Genomic DNA, 20,280 nt, shown 5'->3' with positions numbered 1-20,280 from the left:
AAGTTCTTTAGTATTATCCTTACTATCTAAGTTATCTTTTATTTTCTAGTCTCTTAGTTCTTAAGCTAAATTCTAAGTAGCTTATCTTCTAAAAGTAGATAAAGGTCTAAAAGTAAGTAACTTAATAGAAGTATAAGAAGATATTATTATTTATTACTATTAGTAAGAATTAATAGTTAACTTATTAAATAAAAGTAATTAAAATATTATAGTTAGCTTTCTAATAATAAGGTTTACTAATAGAAGCTAAAGATTAATATATTTTAATAGTATACTAAGTTATAGTTTAAGTTAAAGGTTATAAGCTATAATAAATTAGATCTTTAGAGACTAAAATAATTAGTCTTAAGCTTAATAAGTTATTTATAGTAAAAGTAAGCTAAGAGTATCCTAAAGATAAATACTAAGTTAATTACTAAAAAGCTATAGAAATCTAACTATAAACTAAGCTTAAAGTTATACTATATATAAGTCTAATTCTAAATATATTCCTTTATACTTTAGGTTATTCTAGATTATTCTAATCTAAAACGATTATTTAGCTTTTAAGTTATATTAGATTATATTAATCTAATATAATTATTATCTTATTATTATATAACTTATACTATAGTTCTTCTATTTCTAAGTAAGTCTCTGCTATTCCTATAATCTAGTAGTATAAATATCCTATCTTAGCTGCCTAATACTTAAGTAGGTTAGTTAACTGTTATCTATATATAATAAGTTATAATATAGTAGTCCTCTTTAAAGTTAAAGATAGCCTATAAAGTAAAGTGCTTTAGCTAAGCGTAATATTAATAGTATAGTAAGCTATTAAAGTAGGTTTATATAATCTAAATAAAGTAGAGAGACTTAAAAAGAGGTCTTTAGAATATATTTCCTCCCCTCTACTAACTAACTTATCCTTATATATTCCTACTAAAGGTAAGCCTTAAGGCTATAATATATATAGTATAAAAGAGGGAGCTTAAGTAATAAGCTAAAGGAGCTAAGCTAATAAGGCTTCTTAAGTTATCTGCTAGCTATTATTATAAAGGTAGGCTATAAATAGTAAGCTAGTAGTTCTAATAAAGTATACTTACTTTATACTTATTACTAAGGGGGTATTAGTCCTACTAATAGCTAAAGAGATAATCTACTTATTAGATATAATAAGCAGAATAACGCTAGCTTTAAGGGTTATATTAAATACTAAATAGAAATAAGGACTATATAAAGATAGATATTTAATAACTAAAGCGTTAAGAGTTAGCTTCTTAGGCTAAATATAAGCAGATATAGGGTAAGAATTTAGTCTTATAAGGGGTAACTAAGTATAAGTATATAGGTAAGTAGTAAGCTTAATATTTATACTATACTTACTTATAAGCTTATAAATAGAAAGCTATTTATATTTAGCTACTTAGTAGGAGGTTTAAGCTTATTAGAGGATATACCTTTAGCTTCTAAAATCTGCTTTTATAGCTTAAAGAGTAGCTAGCTTTCTAAGTAATAGTTAAGTAGAACTACTTAAGTAAAGCTTTAGAAGATTAATAAGGCTTAGAGGTTATATAATAGTATAGCTATTAGTAGCTAAGGTAGTAAAATAATAGTTCCTTAGCTTTATACTACTTTAACTTTATACTAATAGCTTAAAGGTTTAAAACTACCTATAAGGGTAAGATATAAATATAAGCCCCCTTAAAACTATTAAAGCTTTAACTAATAGGTATATATAAGTATATAAAGTAGTAAAGCTACTAATTAGGACTATAAAGGTATAAGAGCTTATTATATATATAATATATAATTAAAGTATTTAGCTAAAGTAGGGCTAAGCTTTATAAGCCTTCTTTTTATACTTAGGGGTAGCTATTTAGGGCTATTAGGATACCTAAGTAAACTTAAGCTTATACTAAGTAGTATTTTTAGGCTTAAACTTACGCCTTTAGCTTTAATAATACTTTTTCTTATATTAAAGAGAGAGAGGAGATAAGAGGACCTTATTAAGGGATAAATAAGGTTATATTACTTTCTATTTCTATTTCTCCTCTAAAGAATAGATTAATCTTAAAGATATTTTACTTTATAGTGTAGACTCTTAAGGGCTCTCCTAACCTTAAGTTATTAATAAGAGGAAAAGTTTATATTACTCCTATAATTTCCCTCTTTAAGTTTATTACTTAAGTTAAAGCTTAGTTTATATATTTATTAGAGAGTATATAAAATATAAAGGGGACTTATTTAACTTATTAGCTTAGAAGTAGTAAAGTAGAGGTATAGATAGATAGATAGATAGATCTTATATAGATTTAAGAAGCTTTTTAAGGTTTTACTAATATAGTATAACTTATTCTAAACATAATAAGTATTAATCTTAATATTTAAGCTTATTCTATATATAATAAGTACTATCTTAGTAAATAAGCTACTTAAAATAAGGATTAGGAATATTATAGCTAGCTATTAAGCTTAAGAAGAAGCTAGTAGAGAAAAGTATAAGTATTAATAAGTATATTTTGCTCCTTACTTCTCTTTTTAACTTATACTTAGCTTCCTTTTTAAGGCTTAAGGGGGCCTTATTAAACCTCTAAGTAGTCTTTAGCTAGTTTTTAATAAGAAGCTAGAGGTAGCTATTTATATTAAGGCGTTAGTTATTAATATTAATATTTTTTCTATAAGTAGTATTAGAGACTAGCTAGCTAGTTTTAGCTTTATTATTATAAGTATTAGCTTATAGCTAGTCCTCTTTAAGCTAATATTTCTTACTTTATTAAGGCGCTAGCTTATTAGGGGGCTAAGGATTAATACTACTTATTTAGGTGCTAAGTATTAATATTAAGGGCTAGTTATTAGTATTAATATTTTAATACTAGCTAGCTTAGTAGTTATAAGTAGTAGTTTATATTAGTAGTTAGTAATAAGTATTAATAGGTACTACTAAGTATTAATTTAGTTTAGTAGTTATAGCTTCTAGCTAAGTAGCTATTAATACTAACTGTTAGTATTAGTTATTAATATTAGTAGCTAATATTAGTATTAAGCGTTAGTATTAAGCGTTAGCTTTAAGTGCTAAGCTAAGTATTAGTGCTAAGTTAAGTATAAGTGCTATTAAGTATTAGTTATGCTAATATTAGTGCTAAGTGCTAATGCTAGCTGCTAGTGCTATTTAGTTATTAGGTGCTAGCGCTAAGCGCTAATACTATGCTTAGATATTAGCGCTAAGCGTTAATATTAGTGTTAAGCGTTAGTGCTAATGCTAAGCGTTAGTGCTATGCTTAAGTGCTAACGCTAGGTGTTAGTGCTAAGTAGTGCTAATACTAAGCGTTAATACTATACCTAAGGATTAGCGCTAAGCGTTAATATTAAGTAATATTAATATTAGTAATAATTAGTATTATTAGTTAGTGCTTTTAGAGTATTAAGGTTAGCTAGTTAGTTCTAAAGCTAGGTAGGCTAAATATTTATTTATTAGTTTCAGTCTTAGTTAGCTAGAGCTAATATACACTAGCTATTAATATTAGTTATTAGTGCTATATTATGCTATGCTGTAGGTTTATTACTATAGCTACTAATGCTAGTTAAGCTAGGCTAGCTAGCTAGCTACTATTAGCATTACTATAGCTATAGCTAGCTAGCTAGTTTTATTAGTATATATATATATATATATATATGTGTGTATATAGGGGGGGGGGGGGGGGGTAGTAGGTAGGTAGGACCTTAAGGTAAGCTGTATACCTACCTGCCCACCCTCTACGCCCTGCTGCCTACACTAGCGCTAACGCTAACACCTACCCTGCATTTATATAAAGTAAGAATCTAATTACTATATTAAATTATATAATTTAAGTTAAAAAATAAATATATAATTATATATAAAGTTACTTATAAAAAAGAAATATATCTTAAGGACTATTTTTATTATAAGCAAACTATTTTTTTAATATTATACCTTTTCTAATAAGAAACTAAGACTATATATAGATTTTTTTAACTAATCTTAACTAATTATTAAACTAAATTTAGTTTAAAGATTAAACTTCTAACTATTAGGTTATTAGTATTATAAAGCTTATTATTACTATAAAGATTATTAATAAGGTTAAGATAGCTAATATTATACCTCTTATATCTATAGCTAAGACTTTAGAAGTATATAATAAATATATTAATATTATTACTACTTTACTTAAAAGTCTCTATAAAGCTTATAATAAACTTTACGCCTTAATAGTCTTTAATAATATTAATAACTTTAATAAAGTTAGTATAAATATTATTAAGTTTATTAATACTATTAATATTAAAAATAAAGTAATAAAAATATCTATACTAAAGCTTATAGTTAACTTAATACTTAGCTATTTAAGCTTTAATACTTTCTTTAAATATAAGTATATAGTATCTAACGCTAATATTAATAACGTTTTTAATACTATACTTTCTAAGAAAGTTACTATTACTATAAATATTAGTAATACTTAGATACTTATTATATTTAAAATAAGTTAGATATCTAATATTAAGGAAGTTTTAAGCCTACCTAATAGGGGTTTTTATAATAAGGGAAAAAGCAGTAAAAACAGCTTAGTTAATACTTAATCTAATAGCTTCACAGTATATATACCTAAGGGTCTAAAATAACTACCTATGCTAACCTTAACTTACCTATTATAGCTATCAGCCTTATTAATAATAGCTTTATTACTAGTAAAGTTAATAGCCTCACCTATATAACTTATATAGTAATAGCTTTATAAAGTCTTTAGCTATAGAAAAGCTTATCTTAGCTATATACTTAAAACGCTGCTTACTAAGCCTTAAGCCTATCCTTTATCCTTAATCTTATATTAATACTACTAAAGTAAACTACTTAGATTCCTTTATAATATATTCTATCCTATTTAATTTATAAGGCCTTATACTATAAAGCTTTACCTAAAGCATACCTTAAAACATAATAATTAATACTAACTATAAGTCTAAGCTTATTATAATTAGTAAGTTAACACTTTTTTACTTATAGAGCCTTAAGGATAAGATAACTATAGCTAAGTTATACTTAATAGTCCTAAAAGCTAATATTAGCAGTATAGCTATAGGAAGCACTTATATACTTTAGCTAAAGGATATAGCTATATTTACTATTAATCCTAATTATTATGCTTACTTTAATAATATCCTTAGTAAGGTAGTATAGCTAGTAAGCTAACCTAGCTAAACTGTAATATTATAGATATTACTAATAACTATAGAACTAAGGTAGATAGCAGAAAAGAAGGCTAAGTAATAAAAAGTATATATAAGACTTAGAAGATAGATTAAAAAGTTATAGAAAGTCTGCTTCTATAGTAATTAAGTTTAGTTAAAGTTGTGAAGTTATTATTAAAGTAATATTAAAAGTAATAAGATTGTTAATAATAGCGCACCTTAGCGTGCGTAGGGGAAATAGGGCTAAAGGATTATATAATTAGTAGGCTATTAGCTAAAGGGGGAAGTTAAAGGTTGTTATAGTATAAGTTCTAGGTAAAAATCATAGTAGCTAGCTAGAGGCTATAAGTTAGATATCTAATATATTTATAAATACTATTACCTTAAACCTTAATACTATATTTAAAGCTAGTAGTTACTATTAATTAGCTAAAATACTTAATATTACTATCTTTAACTAAGAGGTGTTCTATAAGTATTAGCATAATATTACTATTATTACTATTAGTAACCTTATTCTTTATACTACTAATAAGATATATATACTCCTTTATAATACTTATGTTATATTTAGCTTCTATATATATATTAAAGCGCTTAAGGTGTTTATTAAGAACTATATTAAAACTAATACTATATTTAGCTCTATTAACCTCTAGTTTATTATAAAAGTTATATTAAAAGTTAAGTTCTTAGCTATTTAATCTAATAAGTATTTAACTATTAATATAATTAAAGTATTAAATACTAACCTAAAAGTAGCTTATAAAATTATTAATATTAATAGTAATAAAGTTAAAGTTATATTATTTATATAGTACTATAAAGGTATAGATTTAAATATATTTTATACTAAAGTTATTAACCTTACTACCTCTATTATAGTAATTAAGGATTTTATAATTAAATACTTCCCTAAAGTTACTATTAATACTAAAGCTATATACTTTAAGGTATTTACTAATAATTATAAGCTAGTTAACACTTATAATATTAATATTACTAACCTTCCTTATAATATTATTACTATTAAGGATAATATTAAAAAAGAAGAGGTTATAGATATCCTTACTTTAAACTAATATAGTACTATCTAAATAATATTTAATACTAAGAATACTTTCTTTAAGATATATATATTTAGACGCACTAATAGGGAGTTAACTATAAGCTATATTAATAAAAGTAGGATTATAAAATAAAGTATATAGGAGTAAGGTTTAAGTTATATATAGTTATATTAGCTATAATAAGCTATAAATTGAAATTATACTTATTATTATAGATAATATTCTTTTCTTTTATTTATAGTAATTAATATATAACGTAGTAAAAGTGTTTACTACTTTTAGTATAATAAACGCTTTAACTATATCTAATATAATTAATATAGCTAGCGCGTTAAATATAGTAAAGATCCTTAAGGCCTTTAATATAATAAATACGCCTAAAGCTTAAGATATATATTACAACCTATAAATAAGGATAATAGCTAAACAACCTACTTAAGCGTTAAGTAGCTAGGATAGGATATTTATACTATAAGATCATAAAGATAATAAGAACTTACTTAGTATAGAAGAACTATAATATAAGTTATATAATAATAAGATAAAGAAATAATTAATAAAGTATAGAATAAAACGCTTAGTAATTAGTTAGTATTACTAACTAATTATAATCACTTTATATACCTAAGTAATTACTCTTAAGTAAATAGAAGAATACTATTTAGGACTTATATATAGTATAACCTAAGCTTAGTTTAAGGTTAGACTCCTATAACTTTTTAGTAATTAACTTAGTATTTATCTTTAAAATACTCTTAGCTTACTTTTACTATAAATTACTTATTAAACCTAAGACTAATCACCTTAGTTTCTAAAAACCTAATCTACTATAGCTTATAACCTTTAACTTAGACTATAACTTAGTATACTATTAGAACGTATTAATCCCTAACTTCTATTAGCAGACCTTACTATTAGATAGCTAACTATAATAATATAGTTAACCTTCTTAATATATATATTACTATAACTATATTTACCTTATATAATATATATTAATAAGGTTTTAATAAATCTTATTTTTAGTCTTTATAAACTTACTCTTTTTTAAATAATAGTTTTAATAAATGATATAATTATTTATTATTACTAATATATTAAGCTAAAAATTTAGCTAAAAAGAATACCTTACTATTATCTTTAAGTATATCTATAGTATAGATATTTTAAGTATAGAAAGTTTAATAAGTAATACTTAATAAGATTTTAATAAATCTTACCTTTAGTTTTTATAAACCTACTCTTTTTTAAGTAGCTGTTTTAATAAATAATATAATTATTTATTATTAGTAGTATATTAGGAAACTTAATCTATATATAGAATTTTTTAACTAATCTTAACTAATTATTAAACTAAATTTAGTTTAAAGATTAGACTCCTAACTATTAAAACTTTATATAACTATATAGCAGTTACCTTATTTATATAGCTAGGGCTTATATCTAAACAGTAGCTTAAGGTGATTATAGCTAGCTTGCTAATAGCTGTGCAGATTAGTCTTATGTGCGCTGTAACAGCACACTTTCTAGCGCGCACACGCATGTCAGCTGTGGATAACGCCTGGCAGACGCTTGCACAGGTGGTCTCTCTAAGCATGATGAACATACTTAAGCAGGTTAATACTTTAATAGATAATGAAGTAAATGAGCTGGGTTACGAGCAGCTCCGCAAGGAGAAGGCAACGGCGTATTGGCTTTTGAGACTTAATAAGAACTCTAATGGAAAGGCATTCTAAATCTTAGATATCATACCGCTCTTGAACCAGTCCAGTTCGGAGTGCTGTGCCACGCTCGTTTTCCCGCCTAGCTCATTTCTGTGTTTGACTTGTTGCTGAATGCGCGCGGTACCCTTCCAGCCCCATGCTTCGTCTTTTTCGATTCCGTTGCTCTGACCGTTGAGAACGTTACATATGTACCAGCCGACGATAGGCATAAACCTGTGACATATTGTAATCAGTCTCTGAGTCTTATTATACAAAAGATGGCTCACTTGTAGCTGCTGAAGTTCCCCCCAGCCGCGATATGCAAATTCTGGAGCTGCGCGTGTGGATGTCTGGATAGCAGCCAGTCGCCCGTCGGTGTCGCAGCATCCCAGCAGATCCGCCATCGATCTGGCTTCCGCTGTGATGAGAAGGCTGGTATCATTGCCTTCAGTAAGCTGCCCATCTCCTTTTGAAGCTTTTCTGGGACATTCTTTTGGCCCCGTAAGTCGGGGACAGAGATCCGCTGGCCGGAAGACGTCGTTTGGGTATTCACGAACTCTGTGCGGAGGTCGTTGACCTTCAGTGTACGATTGTCGGGAGAAGGTGGAGTCAAAATCCCCCAGCCTTTGTATACCAAGATGGGCAAGTTGTCTGCACACATCATTTCCGTCTCTTGCGATGTCAGCGTGTAGTAGGCCGACACCCTGCCCACTGCTTTCAATTGTTGTTCAACGCGGTCATCGACCGCGATATCGAGAGTGTCTTCAATCGGCGCGAGAAGCTTGCTCGTCCAGGCGCCGGTTGCCAGTACAATTTTGTCGGCTGTTATTTGCTTTCCGTCTGCTGTACGGACACCTATTACTCTCGTTCTTCCAGTGTCAAGTTGGAGTTCCTCGACGTCGGCAGTCACTCTTTGCACGCCTCTTCTCTCAGCAGCTGCCATGAAGCTCGAGGTGGCAGACGCAGCATCGCACCATCCGGCTTCCGGATTAAAGTAAGCATCGCCCACGTCAGCAGTGTCTATTCCCTGGAGCATCTTCCAAGTATTCCCCACGCTGGACACATCCACGTCCCTGGTATAGTCCGAGCCTCGCAGCCGAAACGTCCGTCGGACGGCTGTCGTAAACTCGCTGTTTTTCTCATCAATAACCACCCAACCCGTCTTGTGAAAATGATGGCCCAAGTCAATGTCCCAAAACCAAGGATGGATGGCTTCGTTGGCGAGATTACAGTACAAGGGGCTCACGTAGTCTGTGCGAATGATGCGGTTGACGTCTATGGCGGCTGCAGGGCTGGGGCCCCGGGACGAGGCGTTCCAGCGGTCGATTACAGTAATTCGGCTTGGGTCATCGTAAGACTTTGCCAGGTGATACGCAGTGGATGTGCCGAAGGTCCCAGCACCCACAATGAGAACAGTAGGCTCAGTCATGCCTAAAGTTCGTGCGTGAAGTAATGAAGTACTATAGTATGCAGAACAAAAATGACGTCGCATGAAGAAATTCCCCGCTGGAAAGCTGCCATAACTTTATAACCCCCAGGTCGTACACATTTCTCGGAAATGCGGCATTCGGCTTCTTAGATTCAAGGTCAAGGGCGTCTTCCCCGCGTTTGAACCCTGAGATCTCCCGACGTCCCCGCAGTAAGATCGCGGGGTCAGTCCCTGAGCATCCAGTACCAATGCGGCGGGGTAGCCTAAGAGAGACATCATCGATTCCAAGTGAAAGTTAGTGAAATCTCACTGCCATCGCGGTGTCCTTAACAATAGGTAAACTGCCGATTGTCAACTGCATGTATCTTTCTAACCGTGTCACTTTGGATCATGAGATGAACCTCAGCTACTATTGTGAGATGTTTCCAGCTGAAGAAGTGAACCGGTGAAAACTCGTGTTATCCGTAGGCGTTTGCAGAGGGTTTATCTCTAGTCACTAACAATTCCCCACACCTATTAGGGTATCATTTAACTTAACATTCACAATACTTAGGTAGATAGTATTAAATTGCAAAAGCACTAGTGCAAGGGATTACTTCATGAATGTTAGATCAAACCTGAATTGTGCTATGTCACAGGCGAACATCTCCCAGACGTAGCTCACATGAAACAGGACTTGTCTTTGGACTAGACATGTTGTAGATATCCGCGCCTGGTATTTGTGTTATCACAGCGACCCAACTATGAGTTTTCCAAGCGCGATGTGACTACCTCAGTAAGCAGCAGAATATCATACATAACCTGGTTAAGCATTAATGCGATGGGAGCTGAGGTTTATATCACTCATAGTAGCATTCTAGAACGCCAAGGCAGTGAGCCTTTGTGTTTGAATATAATGAATTCAGCCATACGATTATCGTGCCTGAGATTGTCACTTCTCGCGCAGTTACGTGGCTGTGTCCGTCAGCCGCTGACAGAAGCCCAAGTCCTCGTAGTATTGCCACGTATCCCGCCTCAAAGTGTAATATTTCTATCAAAGAATTGCTCCGTTCTCAAGGTGACGGGCGGCCGCAGATGTGTCTACTGTATACGAGCTTACCTGCATGTATTGTCTGGTATTAATTCAGAAAATGACATGGCGGTGGATTGTATCTCTCTCCAGATGACCAAACCAATGTGGGCACCGTTTATCAAAACAGGGCGATCCGCATGCGTGATTTCTTACCGCAGAAGAGTCATTTCCCCGTTTCTTTTATCGCTGACAGTTTTCTTGTCAGCCTGTACTAACCCGTCTGATTCTCAGTCCATTTCGGGTAATTCTGCTCGTCTCGTCATGCATGTGGTCATCCTCAACCCGTTCACCGGTTACGTGTTTGGAATGGGCGTTGCATTCGATAGGGAATCATGCAAGACGTTCGACTTTATTGATCCATACACAGGTTAAGACGTTTTTGATTGGACTCGTCAACTCTTAGGTTACATAGAACTGCAGGCCCCGTATATCTTAATCTGCATGTAAGCGCTCTCGGCCCTTCGTGATATCTTGATGTGACCTCAACAGTTGAGACGCACCATTTATCCACCGTAAATACTATTCTCATACCTGACAAAACACATAGGTCAGGGTCTGTGATTACTGCATTGTCGATCTCGACGGACGAGCTCGGGATGACTGCATGCGCGTACCCACTGAGGGCCCATGAGTGGGGAGTTAGGTAGCCTCGTAAGACCGCTGTCTGATAACGGCATTGGAGCCTTGTGTCGGGATCAGAGTGCCTGTCTGCCACAATTCTCAAGCGCCCCTATATATCATCATGCGAAAAGTCTTTGGAGAGAAGGTCTCTGAACAACCACACAGATTGTTGCTCCCATCCTCCCAGCCGTAGAGATGGCCCCGCCGAAGAAGAGAATCATTTTTCTGACAAACAGCGACTATGGACAGGCTAACGTTGTTCTATCCGTCGCCCATGCTCTGGTTCATAAGTCTCAGGATGTCGAGGCTCACATTGCATCGCAGGCTCGTTTGAAGGGACCGACATCCCGCCTAGTCAAACAGCTGACTGCGGACCTCGGCTCAGTGGCGGTGGACGCCGTCAAGTTTCACGAGGTGGCTGGTTTGTCACATTTCGACTCTGTCGATAGACCTGGAAACCCTACGATGGAAACTTGGCTGGTGAACCCAAACTTCAGCAATGTCACTCGCAATATGCTCAACATTGCCGGCCTTGCTCTTCCGTGGAGCCCCGAAGAGTTCGTCGAGATCTATCGGGATCTCGAGCGCATTTGGAACGACGTTAAGCCAGATGTCACAGTTGCAGAGGCATTCTTCGCGCCGGCACTCACCTTTTGCAACCGCATCAAGATGAACTGGATTGTACTTGCTCCAAACACGATCAAGGACTTTGCTCTGCCACTTCAGCCAAAGATGGCAATGCTGTGGAAGTATCCTGTGTAAGTAATCATCTTTCATGCTTCTGTATGCATTCTAACGACGTTGGCGTGAAGCATATGCTCGAGCTTGCCGTTCCCAGTCCCACTGCACCTCATTCCTTTCAATGTTTTCTACAACGTGGTGGCTGGCGTGACAGTTTCAACCAATAAGCGGCACACTAGAGTCTCTGGGTATCTACATAAGGTCATTGGTCCGGACACTCAACTCTTGACGATGAACCAACTTGGTTTGGTTAAGGCACCTCCCGAGGGTCTTCGTCTTCTCGTGGCCAATAGCCCAGACATCGACTTCCCTTTCGAAGTGCTCCCGGAGTTCATTACCCCTTGCGGCCCCATTACTCGCGCTGCTCCAGCGATATCAGATACCACCCAGGATCCCGAAATGGCAAGTTGGCTTAGCAGAGGCCCGACAGTCTACATGAACCTAGGCACGCATCACTTCTTTGACGTTCCATTAGCCAAAGAAGTAGTCCTAGCATTCCGTCGCCTGTTTGATCTTGCCAAATGTTCCGAGCCTTTGGGTCAGGGCAACTTGCAGGTTTTATGGAAGATGCCTCGGAAGACTTCAGACGGAGATGATACCGATCCCTCAAGCACCGATTTCCTGGGTCCTTGGAAGGAGATCAAATCTATTCTGAGCCCAGAAATGGACAACGATCAAATCCGCATCTTAGACTGGATCATCGCCGAGCCGAAGTCTGTCCTTGAGTCAGGAAACGTGGTCTTGTCCGTGAATCATGGCGGCTCGAACTCATTCCATGAAGCATTTTGGTGAGTCTTGTTCAATCCCCGATACATAACACTTCCAGTTGGCATAGCTGGCTAATGCTTGCAAACATAGCACCGGTATACCCCAGGTTGTTTTACCTGGGTGGGCAGATTGCTACGACTTCGCTCAGCGTGCTGAGATTCTTGGCATAGGGAAATGGGCCAACCGTAAGGCGAAGCCATACTGGAAGCGCGATGAATTTGGAGACTGTCTCGAGGAAGTTCTGTTTGGTCCCCATGCCAAGATGATGCAGGCGCGGGCAAAGGATCTGAGCAAGCGACATCCTGAAGGCGCCGGTCGGTTGAAGGCAGCAGAGGAGATTCTTGCGCTGCTGGATGGGCCGAAGTTCGGGGCGTAACACATCGTTCCGCATGAAAAACGTTTTTTGTGGAAAGGAGAGTCGTAATGTAACTCGACACCTTTTCAATCCAACGCTTGTTGTATTGTCAAGAAACGAAGCATTTTCTAAATATGAACCAAATCAGATGCTAGTTTCACGGACGATGACCGTCGGCGTTTTGGATGAGCATATCTATTCGGTATGGCTTTAACAGGCCGAAAGCCATGGCAGCGAACGTCCATCAACGCGCGCCGGTTGTCCAACACATTACGCCCATATATACGCCTGGCGAAATTCATACAATATCATGTCGCTAATGCGCAGGCTTACAGTACCATGCCAATCGTCATATTGTGAATGTTGTGTCTCCCAAATTTTGGATATTTTGTGGTGATCGTGAGCTGCTTAAGCTACGGCCTCGTATCCCGAGCGGGTGTTGTGTGCGGCGCGGTTCGAGAACAGCCAGTAGATGATCATGCCGATGATGGGGAAAAGGAAGACTACAAGACACCAGAGGACCTTGTGGCTCACGGGACGGTTGGACTTCAGAACCTCGACTGGGAAGGGAGTTGTGAGTATCTTGATCGACCCGTATCAAAGACGCACGTGGAACAACTTACTGAAGACAATGATATCCAGGACAAGCACAATGAATCCAATCACACCACCACCCGTTCCATACTGCCAGCTGTTCTGCGAAGTCGTGGACAGGGTAGGGTCAAGAGGGGCGGCTGCCACCAGCAATGCGAAACAGAGCTGGAGGAAGAGGCTCGGGGAGAAGACGGTCTGAAACATCGTGTCGGTTGACCTTGATCTGAGTTATTGGGATTTTCTGTCGTTTCTGGGGTCGAGTATTGGCTGTGAAGGCGGGGTAAAGGCGAGAGATATGGTGTGCAGCTCGTGTCGAGTTGAGTGTTGCAGAACAACGCATTTAATACCAGGCGGCCGCTGAGCAGCTCGTGACGTCATGCGCTGGCGTTGCGCGCTGTCGTCTGACCAGCCTGTTCTGTGCGCTAGCCCCAGCCAGGCATCCTGTACCACAGCGCAACGGCCAGCGATAGGCGGAAAACGCTCTGCTGACCCAGCCCCCAACGGCTTGGGCTGGAAAGTGCGTCAACCGCGCAGTTCGCTTGGCCGCAAATGGCCGTGCAGGTCTCAGTGACGTACCTTGGCATTTCGACCAAGCAAGATCGAGATTGAGGCGCTACGATCCAATGGGGAGCACAGCAAAGATTCAACAGGCAAGTAGTGGTAGCATTAAATAAAAAAGAAAGTCAGTTCCATTATTAAGATTACGATGAATGATTGTCGTTATGAAAGATTGTCGTTAGTAGCTTCTCGTCGATGCGTTATTCCCAACACCAGCCTATTATGTCCCAGCCAAATTCCCATATTAATTTTCCATCCACATTAATTCCTTGAGTCGTTGCCGAGAGAATCCAGTCTCCTTATATCGCGTTCAGAAGTTTTGTTTTGCTAATTGTTCGATTAGGCGCTGTAAACGGTGACTTGGGCCCGGATGAGTCCCTGAAGAAGGTCGGTAACCTGTTGAAGAGTGGACTGGATTGTAGGCTGCACTCGCTGGAGAATAGTGCCGACTGCACCGAGGAGGTTGCCGTTGTTGTTGAGGGTAGTTGAGAGCCAGTTTTGAACAGTGCTGACCGGAGTAGCGGTGCCGCCGGTGCTGCCGACCAAGCTCCCGCCGAGAAGGTTCTGTACCAACCCAAGAAGACCACTTCCCGATGCCGTAGTAATCGCAGGCTGGGCGGCCTGGAGTTGACCCAACACCTGGGGCAACAGAGTCTGGTAGGTGGTGAGAGCGCTGGCAACCTGAGCAGCTTGGGCTTGCGGAAGAGTGATGCCTTGGCTGTTCAGAGTGGCAAGCTGGCTCAAAGCAGTGGTGTATGCAGTCTGAAGACCACCATTCCCAGTGAGCGATTGCAGAACAGGTCCAAGAACTTTGTTGACTAAATCGTTGACATTGCTTCCACTACCAGTGGCCTGAGATTGCAAGTTTGCTGAGTTGAGCCCGGCAAGGCTGACGTTCAACTTAACAAGCTCGGTGTTTACAGCTCCCAAACTCTGCACCAATGAGTTGGCCGTTGGGCCAGTGCCGAAGAGACCATTAAGGATAGAAAGCGGGAGTGCTGAGGTTGCAGTGGCAGATGCAAAGATGGCGAGGACGTTGGTGAAACGCATTTTGATGTATTCGGCGGTTATTTCGAGTGTTTCTGGGCCAAAGAAGATCGGAGTCAAAAGTATCAGGGTAAGATAGTGCAAAAGCTTGGATGTGATGATTTATTGGTGTTGAGTTGATTGGATTGTGGTGCGATAAAGATTTTTTTTGAAGTGAAGCATTTGGTCGCTATTTATTATTTTTCGCTTGATGTATGTTGTCTCCAAGTCGCTACCATCGTCACCTTTACCATTGAATCCTTCGCCGCAATGTCTCGCCGTGTCTCACTTGTCACTGAATCACTTCAGCGTTGGGATTTCTGACCCTGAGTTTACCGACTACTCGGTTGCTGTTTCTGGGCTGGAGGGGCCTTTTTTCCTACGCAAGAGGCGGCCCGATTGGGGTCATAACCGTTTTCAGATTACAGCCAAGGGATTGAAACCCGCATTCAGCCATCCGTAAAGCAAAGTCGAGGTGTGGAGTATCCGACCCATAGACAGGACTTAGCGTTGAATTGAGTCTAGATCTGTCTAGGCAGATGAGAGATTCCAGGTCGGGGTCTTCTCCCCCCGTTGTTCGTTTGTCGTTGGGGTCTCAGCCTGCCGTTTTCGTTTTCCAGCCCACCGCCTCGATCCTTCGGCCCGCGAGGGTTTGGCTCCCGATGCAAGTCAACGCTAGTAGTAATTTGCCTCTGCCGTCATTGCGGCTAACGACATGCTGCTAGTTCGCCAACAAGAAGACCGTCGGATCCGTCAAGTGATTGATGGCGATATCATCACGTAACTGGCTTTGGACTCCTAGAGCCGCAAAGCTAAACTCTCTTTGTTGATAACTCGGCAGAGCGACTTGAAAATGCTTTGCGACTCTTATTACCGTCTTCGTCCATCCATCTTGGCTCTTCCGACAAGTTGATAATATGCCATTACGCAAATCGATTCTGCATTCAGACAGGTGCCTGCTATCACATTGGCTCGAAAGATCCACTTTCGAGCAAAGGATTGCTGTGCTTGGCATAGTCGTCTATAGTAGCTGAACTCCAGCGTAGACTGTGCTGTGTTCTACGTCAGCAGACGGCAATGTCATTCATGGATATCTAGGTCTTTCCCAAAAGTTCTCTATGAAGACCCTATGCCGGGCCGGACCACCCTCATTCTCATTTTCTTGCGATTGATCACACTCAGGTATTGCTAGCAACATGATGGATGTTTAGCTGGTGCTTTATATCGTCTTTCACCATCCTACACACCAAGTCGTCAATTTCTTAAGTTGTACTGAGCTCTTTAGCATTCCAATGGGGCAAATTAAGTTGAAGTTCCTCAATTGATTCGGAACATAGACTGAGGATGAACTTCTACAACCCGAGGCCTCGCAATCACTTAAATACCAACAGGAACCGTGCGGTCGAATACAAACATATGCGCTGCAACGATGAGAGCCCCAAATGCTTCGTATGCACGGACGGCTGGACAGGATGCTTTCGCGCAACTAGGAAGCTCAAGGGGTCATGCTGGTAAGGCGCCCAAGACTTCAAAATATGCACACGACAAAAGCCCCGGTGAAGTGAAGATAGTTGGTTTTCATATGACTTGCTATTTGTATTACATTAGACTATATTAAGCAATAGCTTTTCTCAGAGTGTCCATGAATCTCCACACATCGTGGAATGTGCAGTAGAGAGGCACTGGAGCCACACGAATGACGCCTGGCTTTCTCTTATCACACACCACGCCCGCGGTCGCAAATTCATCAACTACACGATCCAACAGCCCGTCCTTGAGCAGTACGCTAAGCTGCGCACCTCTCTCATGTGCATTGCGTGGCGTAATGACGCGGAATGATGGCTCACTTCCAGTGTCGTCCGCGAGAATGCCATCAAGCAGGTGCTCTGCATATGCCGTAAGAACAAGAGACTTTGTCCTCAGGTCAGACATGGACGTCTTCTCGAACACAGACAAGGCGCCAGAGAGCGCGGCAAGGTCGAGAGCCGAAGGGTTCGACACCTGGAAGCCACCGGCGCCTACTGTGGGCAAAAAGTTGTTGTCCATGTTGAACCGCACCGACTTATCACCTCCGTACCATCCCGTCAGTCTGTGACGGAACTTGGGCTTGCCTTCACTTGTGTCAACCTTCCCATGTCTCTCATGGACGAATGCACCAGCCATGGCACCAGGACCCGCATTCTGGTACTTGTAGGTACACCATGCTGCAAAGTCAACGTTCCAGTCGTGGAGCTTCAGCTCGACGTTGCCCGCGGCATGTGCCAAGTCCCAACCGACCACGAGTCCCTTTGACTGGGCGTATTCGGTAATGCGGGGAATATCGAAAAGTTGGCCACTGTAGTATTGGATTCCAGGAAGTAGAAGCAGGGCTGTCTCTTCGGCATGCTCATCAATGGTCTTCAGTATCAACTCCGTTGAGATGTAGAAATTCTCGTCGGGTTGAATCTGCACCATCGACTTGGCCGGGTCCAAACCATGCCACTGGATTTGAGACTCAATAACGTACTGCTTCCATGTGAGTATTCACCTGACAGCTGGGTTTTAGGAAAGGGAAGTTTCTTACATGGTCGCTGGGGAAAGGCCTCCATTCCAGAATTATCTTGTGCTTCTTTTCTGTCGGGCGGTAAAAGCTTGCCAGCAGGAAGTGCAGGTTCGCCGTCAAGGTGTTCATCATGACAACCTCCTCGGGAAGACCGCCCACGATAGGGGCGCTCTTCTTCGCAACATCCTCAGCCATGTCCTGCCAGCAGACCAGAGGTGAGTTGCCAAGTCCATTGAAGTGGCCATTGACGCCTATCGAAGCCCATGTCTCTAACTGAGCATTGACATATTCCTTAACTGCCTTGGGGGGAACTCCTAGAGAGTTTCCGCAAAAGTAGACAGATGAAGTATCGTCATCATTTGACGAGGGAACACCATTGACGCCGTTTACGTGGCCGTTCACGGCCTGCTTGTCTGTCGAGTTGGTCAGAGCCCTGTCTCCCACAAAATTCTCAAATGAAAACTCACTAGGATATGTGCCGTTCAACTCCTTCTTCTTCAAAGAACCCTTGGTTGGGATGATGAACTCATCGCGGAGATGCCTGAGCTTGTCTTGTGCATCGAGTTGCTGAGCATACTCGGCAGTGTTGGCATTCGTGGGGAACTTGGCCGGATGGCCGGACCGGATCTGTTCTGCAAAGGCGGCAAACTCCATGGCGAATCGTACGAGAGAGTATGCTTTTGACTGCTTGATGAATCGAGAATTCGCAATTGTGGCACAAGCTGCACGGTAGCCTGGGCGTTTTCCTCGTCTTTGTACCCGACGCCGCCCCAAGACCCCCAAGATAGCGCGCATCGTCATTCCGCAAACTTGACGCACGGCCCCACCCTGTTCCGCGATCCGTTTCCGTCTCCGATTCATTACTTCCGCATGTAGCCGACGGGTCTCGGTTTGGCCCACTTACACCGGATAGGATGACGAGATCCCTCAGTCGGGTCCGCGACAAATGGACAGGTGATAGGCGATGGGAACAGGTTTGTGGAAGACGTTGAGGAAATACTTCTTCATCTAGTTGTTCCCTGACTCGCATTGACCTTGTCTCTCTTCTCTCCATCACAACCAACTTACTCACACTCTAGTCAGCCATTCTTGAAGCTTTCCATTTGACTTCCGTCTCTTCTTGTATCGCTTGTTTCACAGCCTTCGCTAGTTGCAATGTCGCCCCACGCCCTCCCAGTGTCAGCAGAACAATCGCCGGAAGACGTGTTTTCATTCGAGAAATATGCTATTACTCAGAACGGTTTCCTTCCCGCAGACGCGCCGCTCAAAGTGCTTCCGAATTCGTACTATACGCCATGGGAAAAGATCATCCAACATCTCCCGCAACTGCTTAAGGCTGGGAAGTTGCGACGGGAGGTCGATGCTCTCTCAGTCTTGAGCACAGACAAGCTCATGGACGAGGCCGAATGGAGGAGAGCATACGTGATCTTGACATTCTTCACGCATGCCTATGTTTGGGGTGGAGAAAAGGCCGAGGAGGTAAGGAAGTCGTGGCATCCAAAACAGGACCTTTCTAATGAATTCCTAGATTCTGCCCCCCTCAGTCTCGATTCCCCTCTTGGAGGTTTCCAGGCATTTGGAAGTCCCCCCGGTTGCCACCTATGCTGGTCTCAATTTGTGGAACTTCTTGTCGACTACCGACGACTTTACCGATCTCGAATCATTGGAATCCCTTCACACTTTTACCGGTACCAAGGACGAGGCTTGGTTCTACCTAGTGTCGGTAGCTATGGAGGCACAAGGCGCTCGCATTATGACAGATATGTTGAACGCCCTGGAATCAATCAAGACAAGAGACTACGCCACAATCACTACGGCTCTCGAGGGCTTGTCGGAAAATATCCGAAAGATCGGTGCTCTGCTGGAGCGCATGTACGAACATTGCGATCCGATGGTTTTCTTCTATGAAATTCGTCCATACCTTGCCGGCAGCAAGAATATGGCAGCAGCAGGGCTACCGAATGGCGTATTCTACGACGAAGGAGATGGTCGTGGTAGCTGGCAACAGCTCAGAGGTGGCAGTAACGGCCAGAGCTCTCTCATCCAGTTTCTCGATATTGTCATGGGTGTGGAACACAAGTCGGAAGGCAACAGCAACCCTCATGCGAGTAAGACCGCACCCGCTCAGAAGGGTACACCCGCATTCCACGAGGAAGTGCGTGACTATATGCCGGGACCTCACAAACGCTTCTTGGAGCATGTTACTCGTATGGGTAGCATCCGCGAGTTTGCCAAGCTCCCTGCGTCCACGCCGCAGCAGGAGAGATTTCGCGACGCATACCAGAACGCGACAAAGACCATGACGGAGTTCAGAAACAAGCATTTGCAGATCGTCACACGGTACATTGTTCTGCCATCCAAGAAGGCCTACAATGCCGCCAAGGTTGACTTGGCCAGTGCGTCTGCTACCAAAGATGACCAGCTTACGGGGACGGGCGGCACAGCATTGATGCCGTTTTTGAAGCAAACGAGGGACGAGACCTTGCAGGCAGGGCAGCTGGACCAAGGGCGGAAGAAGTGATTTTTGCTTTGAGACAAAGTTTGTGATATCCATATAGCGATTGACGACATCAGCATGGCGGTTTAGACAAATACCAAACTAATGCAA

The 20,280-nt window shown here is 40.2% G+C and overlaps 6 protein-coding genes across 6 annotated transcripts; 2 read left to right on the top strand and 4 right to left on the bottom strand.

Annotated features, from left to right (window-relative positions):
- Positions 1–7,995: 7,995 nt before the first annotated feature.
- fap1-3 (L-pipecolate oxidase) lies at positions 7,996–9,395 on the bottom strand (the record flags this gene model as incomplete). Its single annotated transcript, XM_036646867.1, has 2 exons — positions 7,996–8,200; positions 8,254–9,395. 2 exons carry the CDS (start codon positions 9,393–9,395, stop codon positions 7,996–7,998), a joined length of 1,347 nt encoding a protein of 448 aa, XP_036488255.1.
- A 1,888-nt stretch (positions 9,396–11,283) lies between these two features.
- Positions 11,284–12,973, top strand: sdnJ-1 (Glycosyltransferase sdnJ; the record flags this gene model as incomplete). The annotated part of the gene is made up of 3 exons (XM_036646866.1): positions 11,284–11,846; positions 11,901–12,617; positions 12,688–12,973. 3 exons carry the CDS (start codon positions 11,284–11,286, stop codon positions 12,971–12,973), a joined length of 1,566 nt encoding a protein of 521 aa, XP_036488502.1.
- Positions 12,974–13,360: 387 nt separating this feature from the next.
- CGCS363_v015016 (uncharacterized protein) lies at positions 13,361–13,750 on the bottom strand (the record flags this gene model as incomplete). Its single annotated transcript, XM_036646865.1, has 2 exons — positions 13,361–13,512; positions 13,576–13,750. The coding sequence occupies 2 exons, from the start codon at positions 13,748–13,750 to the stop codon at positions 13,361–13,363; spliced, it is 327 nt and encodes a 108-aa protein (XP_036488222.1).
- Positions 13,751–14,443: 693 nt separating this feature from the next.
- CGCS363_v015015 (uncharacterized protein) lies at positions 14,444–15,154 on the bottom strand (the record flags this gene model as incomplete). The annotated part of the gene is made up of 1 exon (XM_036646864.1): positions 14,444–15,154. One exon carries the CDS (start codon positions 15,152–15,154, stop codon positions 14,444–14,446), a length of 711 nt encoding a protein of 236 aa, XP_036488505.1.
- Positions 15,155–16,744: 1,590 nt separating this feature from the next.
- Positions 16,745–18,326, bottom strand: kyn-1 (Kynureninase 1; the record flags this gene model as incomplete). Its single annotated transcript, XM_036646863.1, has 3 exons — positions 16,745–17,635; positions 17,694–18,085; positions 18,140–18,326. The coding sequence occupies 3 exons, from the start codon at positions 18,324–18,326 to the stop codon at positions 16,745–16,747; spliced, it is 1,470 nt and encodes a 489-aa protein (XP_036488506.1).
- A 501-nt stretch (positions 18,327–18,827) lies between these two features.
- On the top strand, positions 18,828–20,193 carry BNA2-1 (Indoleamine 2,3-dioxygenase; the record flags this gene model as incomplete). The annotated part of the gene is made up of 2 exons (XM_036646862.1): positions 18,828–19,151; positions 19,201–20,193. The coding sequence occupies 2 exons, from the start codon at positions 18,828–18,830 to the stop codon at positions 20,191–20,193; spliced, it is 1,317 nt and encodes a 438-aa protein (XP_036488199.1).
- Positions 20,194–20,280: the final 87 nt, after the last annotated feature.

This window comes from Colletotrichum siamense (assembly GCF_013390195.1).
Source record: "Colletotrichum siamense strain Cg363 chromosome Unknown KSG_Cg363_contig10, whole genome shotgun sequence".
Lineage (NCBI taxonomy): Eukaryota > Fungi > Ascomycota > Sordariomycetes > Glomerellales > Glomerellaceae > Colletotrichum > Colletotrichum siamense.
Note: the sequence above shows the minus strand (reverse complement) of the source record. Positions and strands in the feature narration are given on the sequence as shown.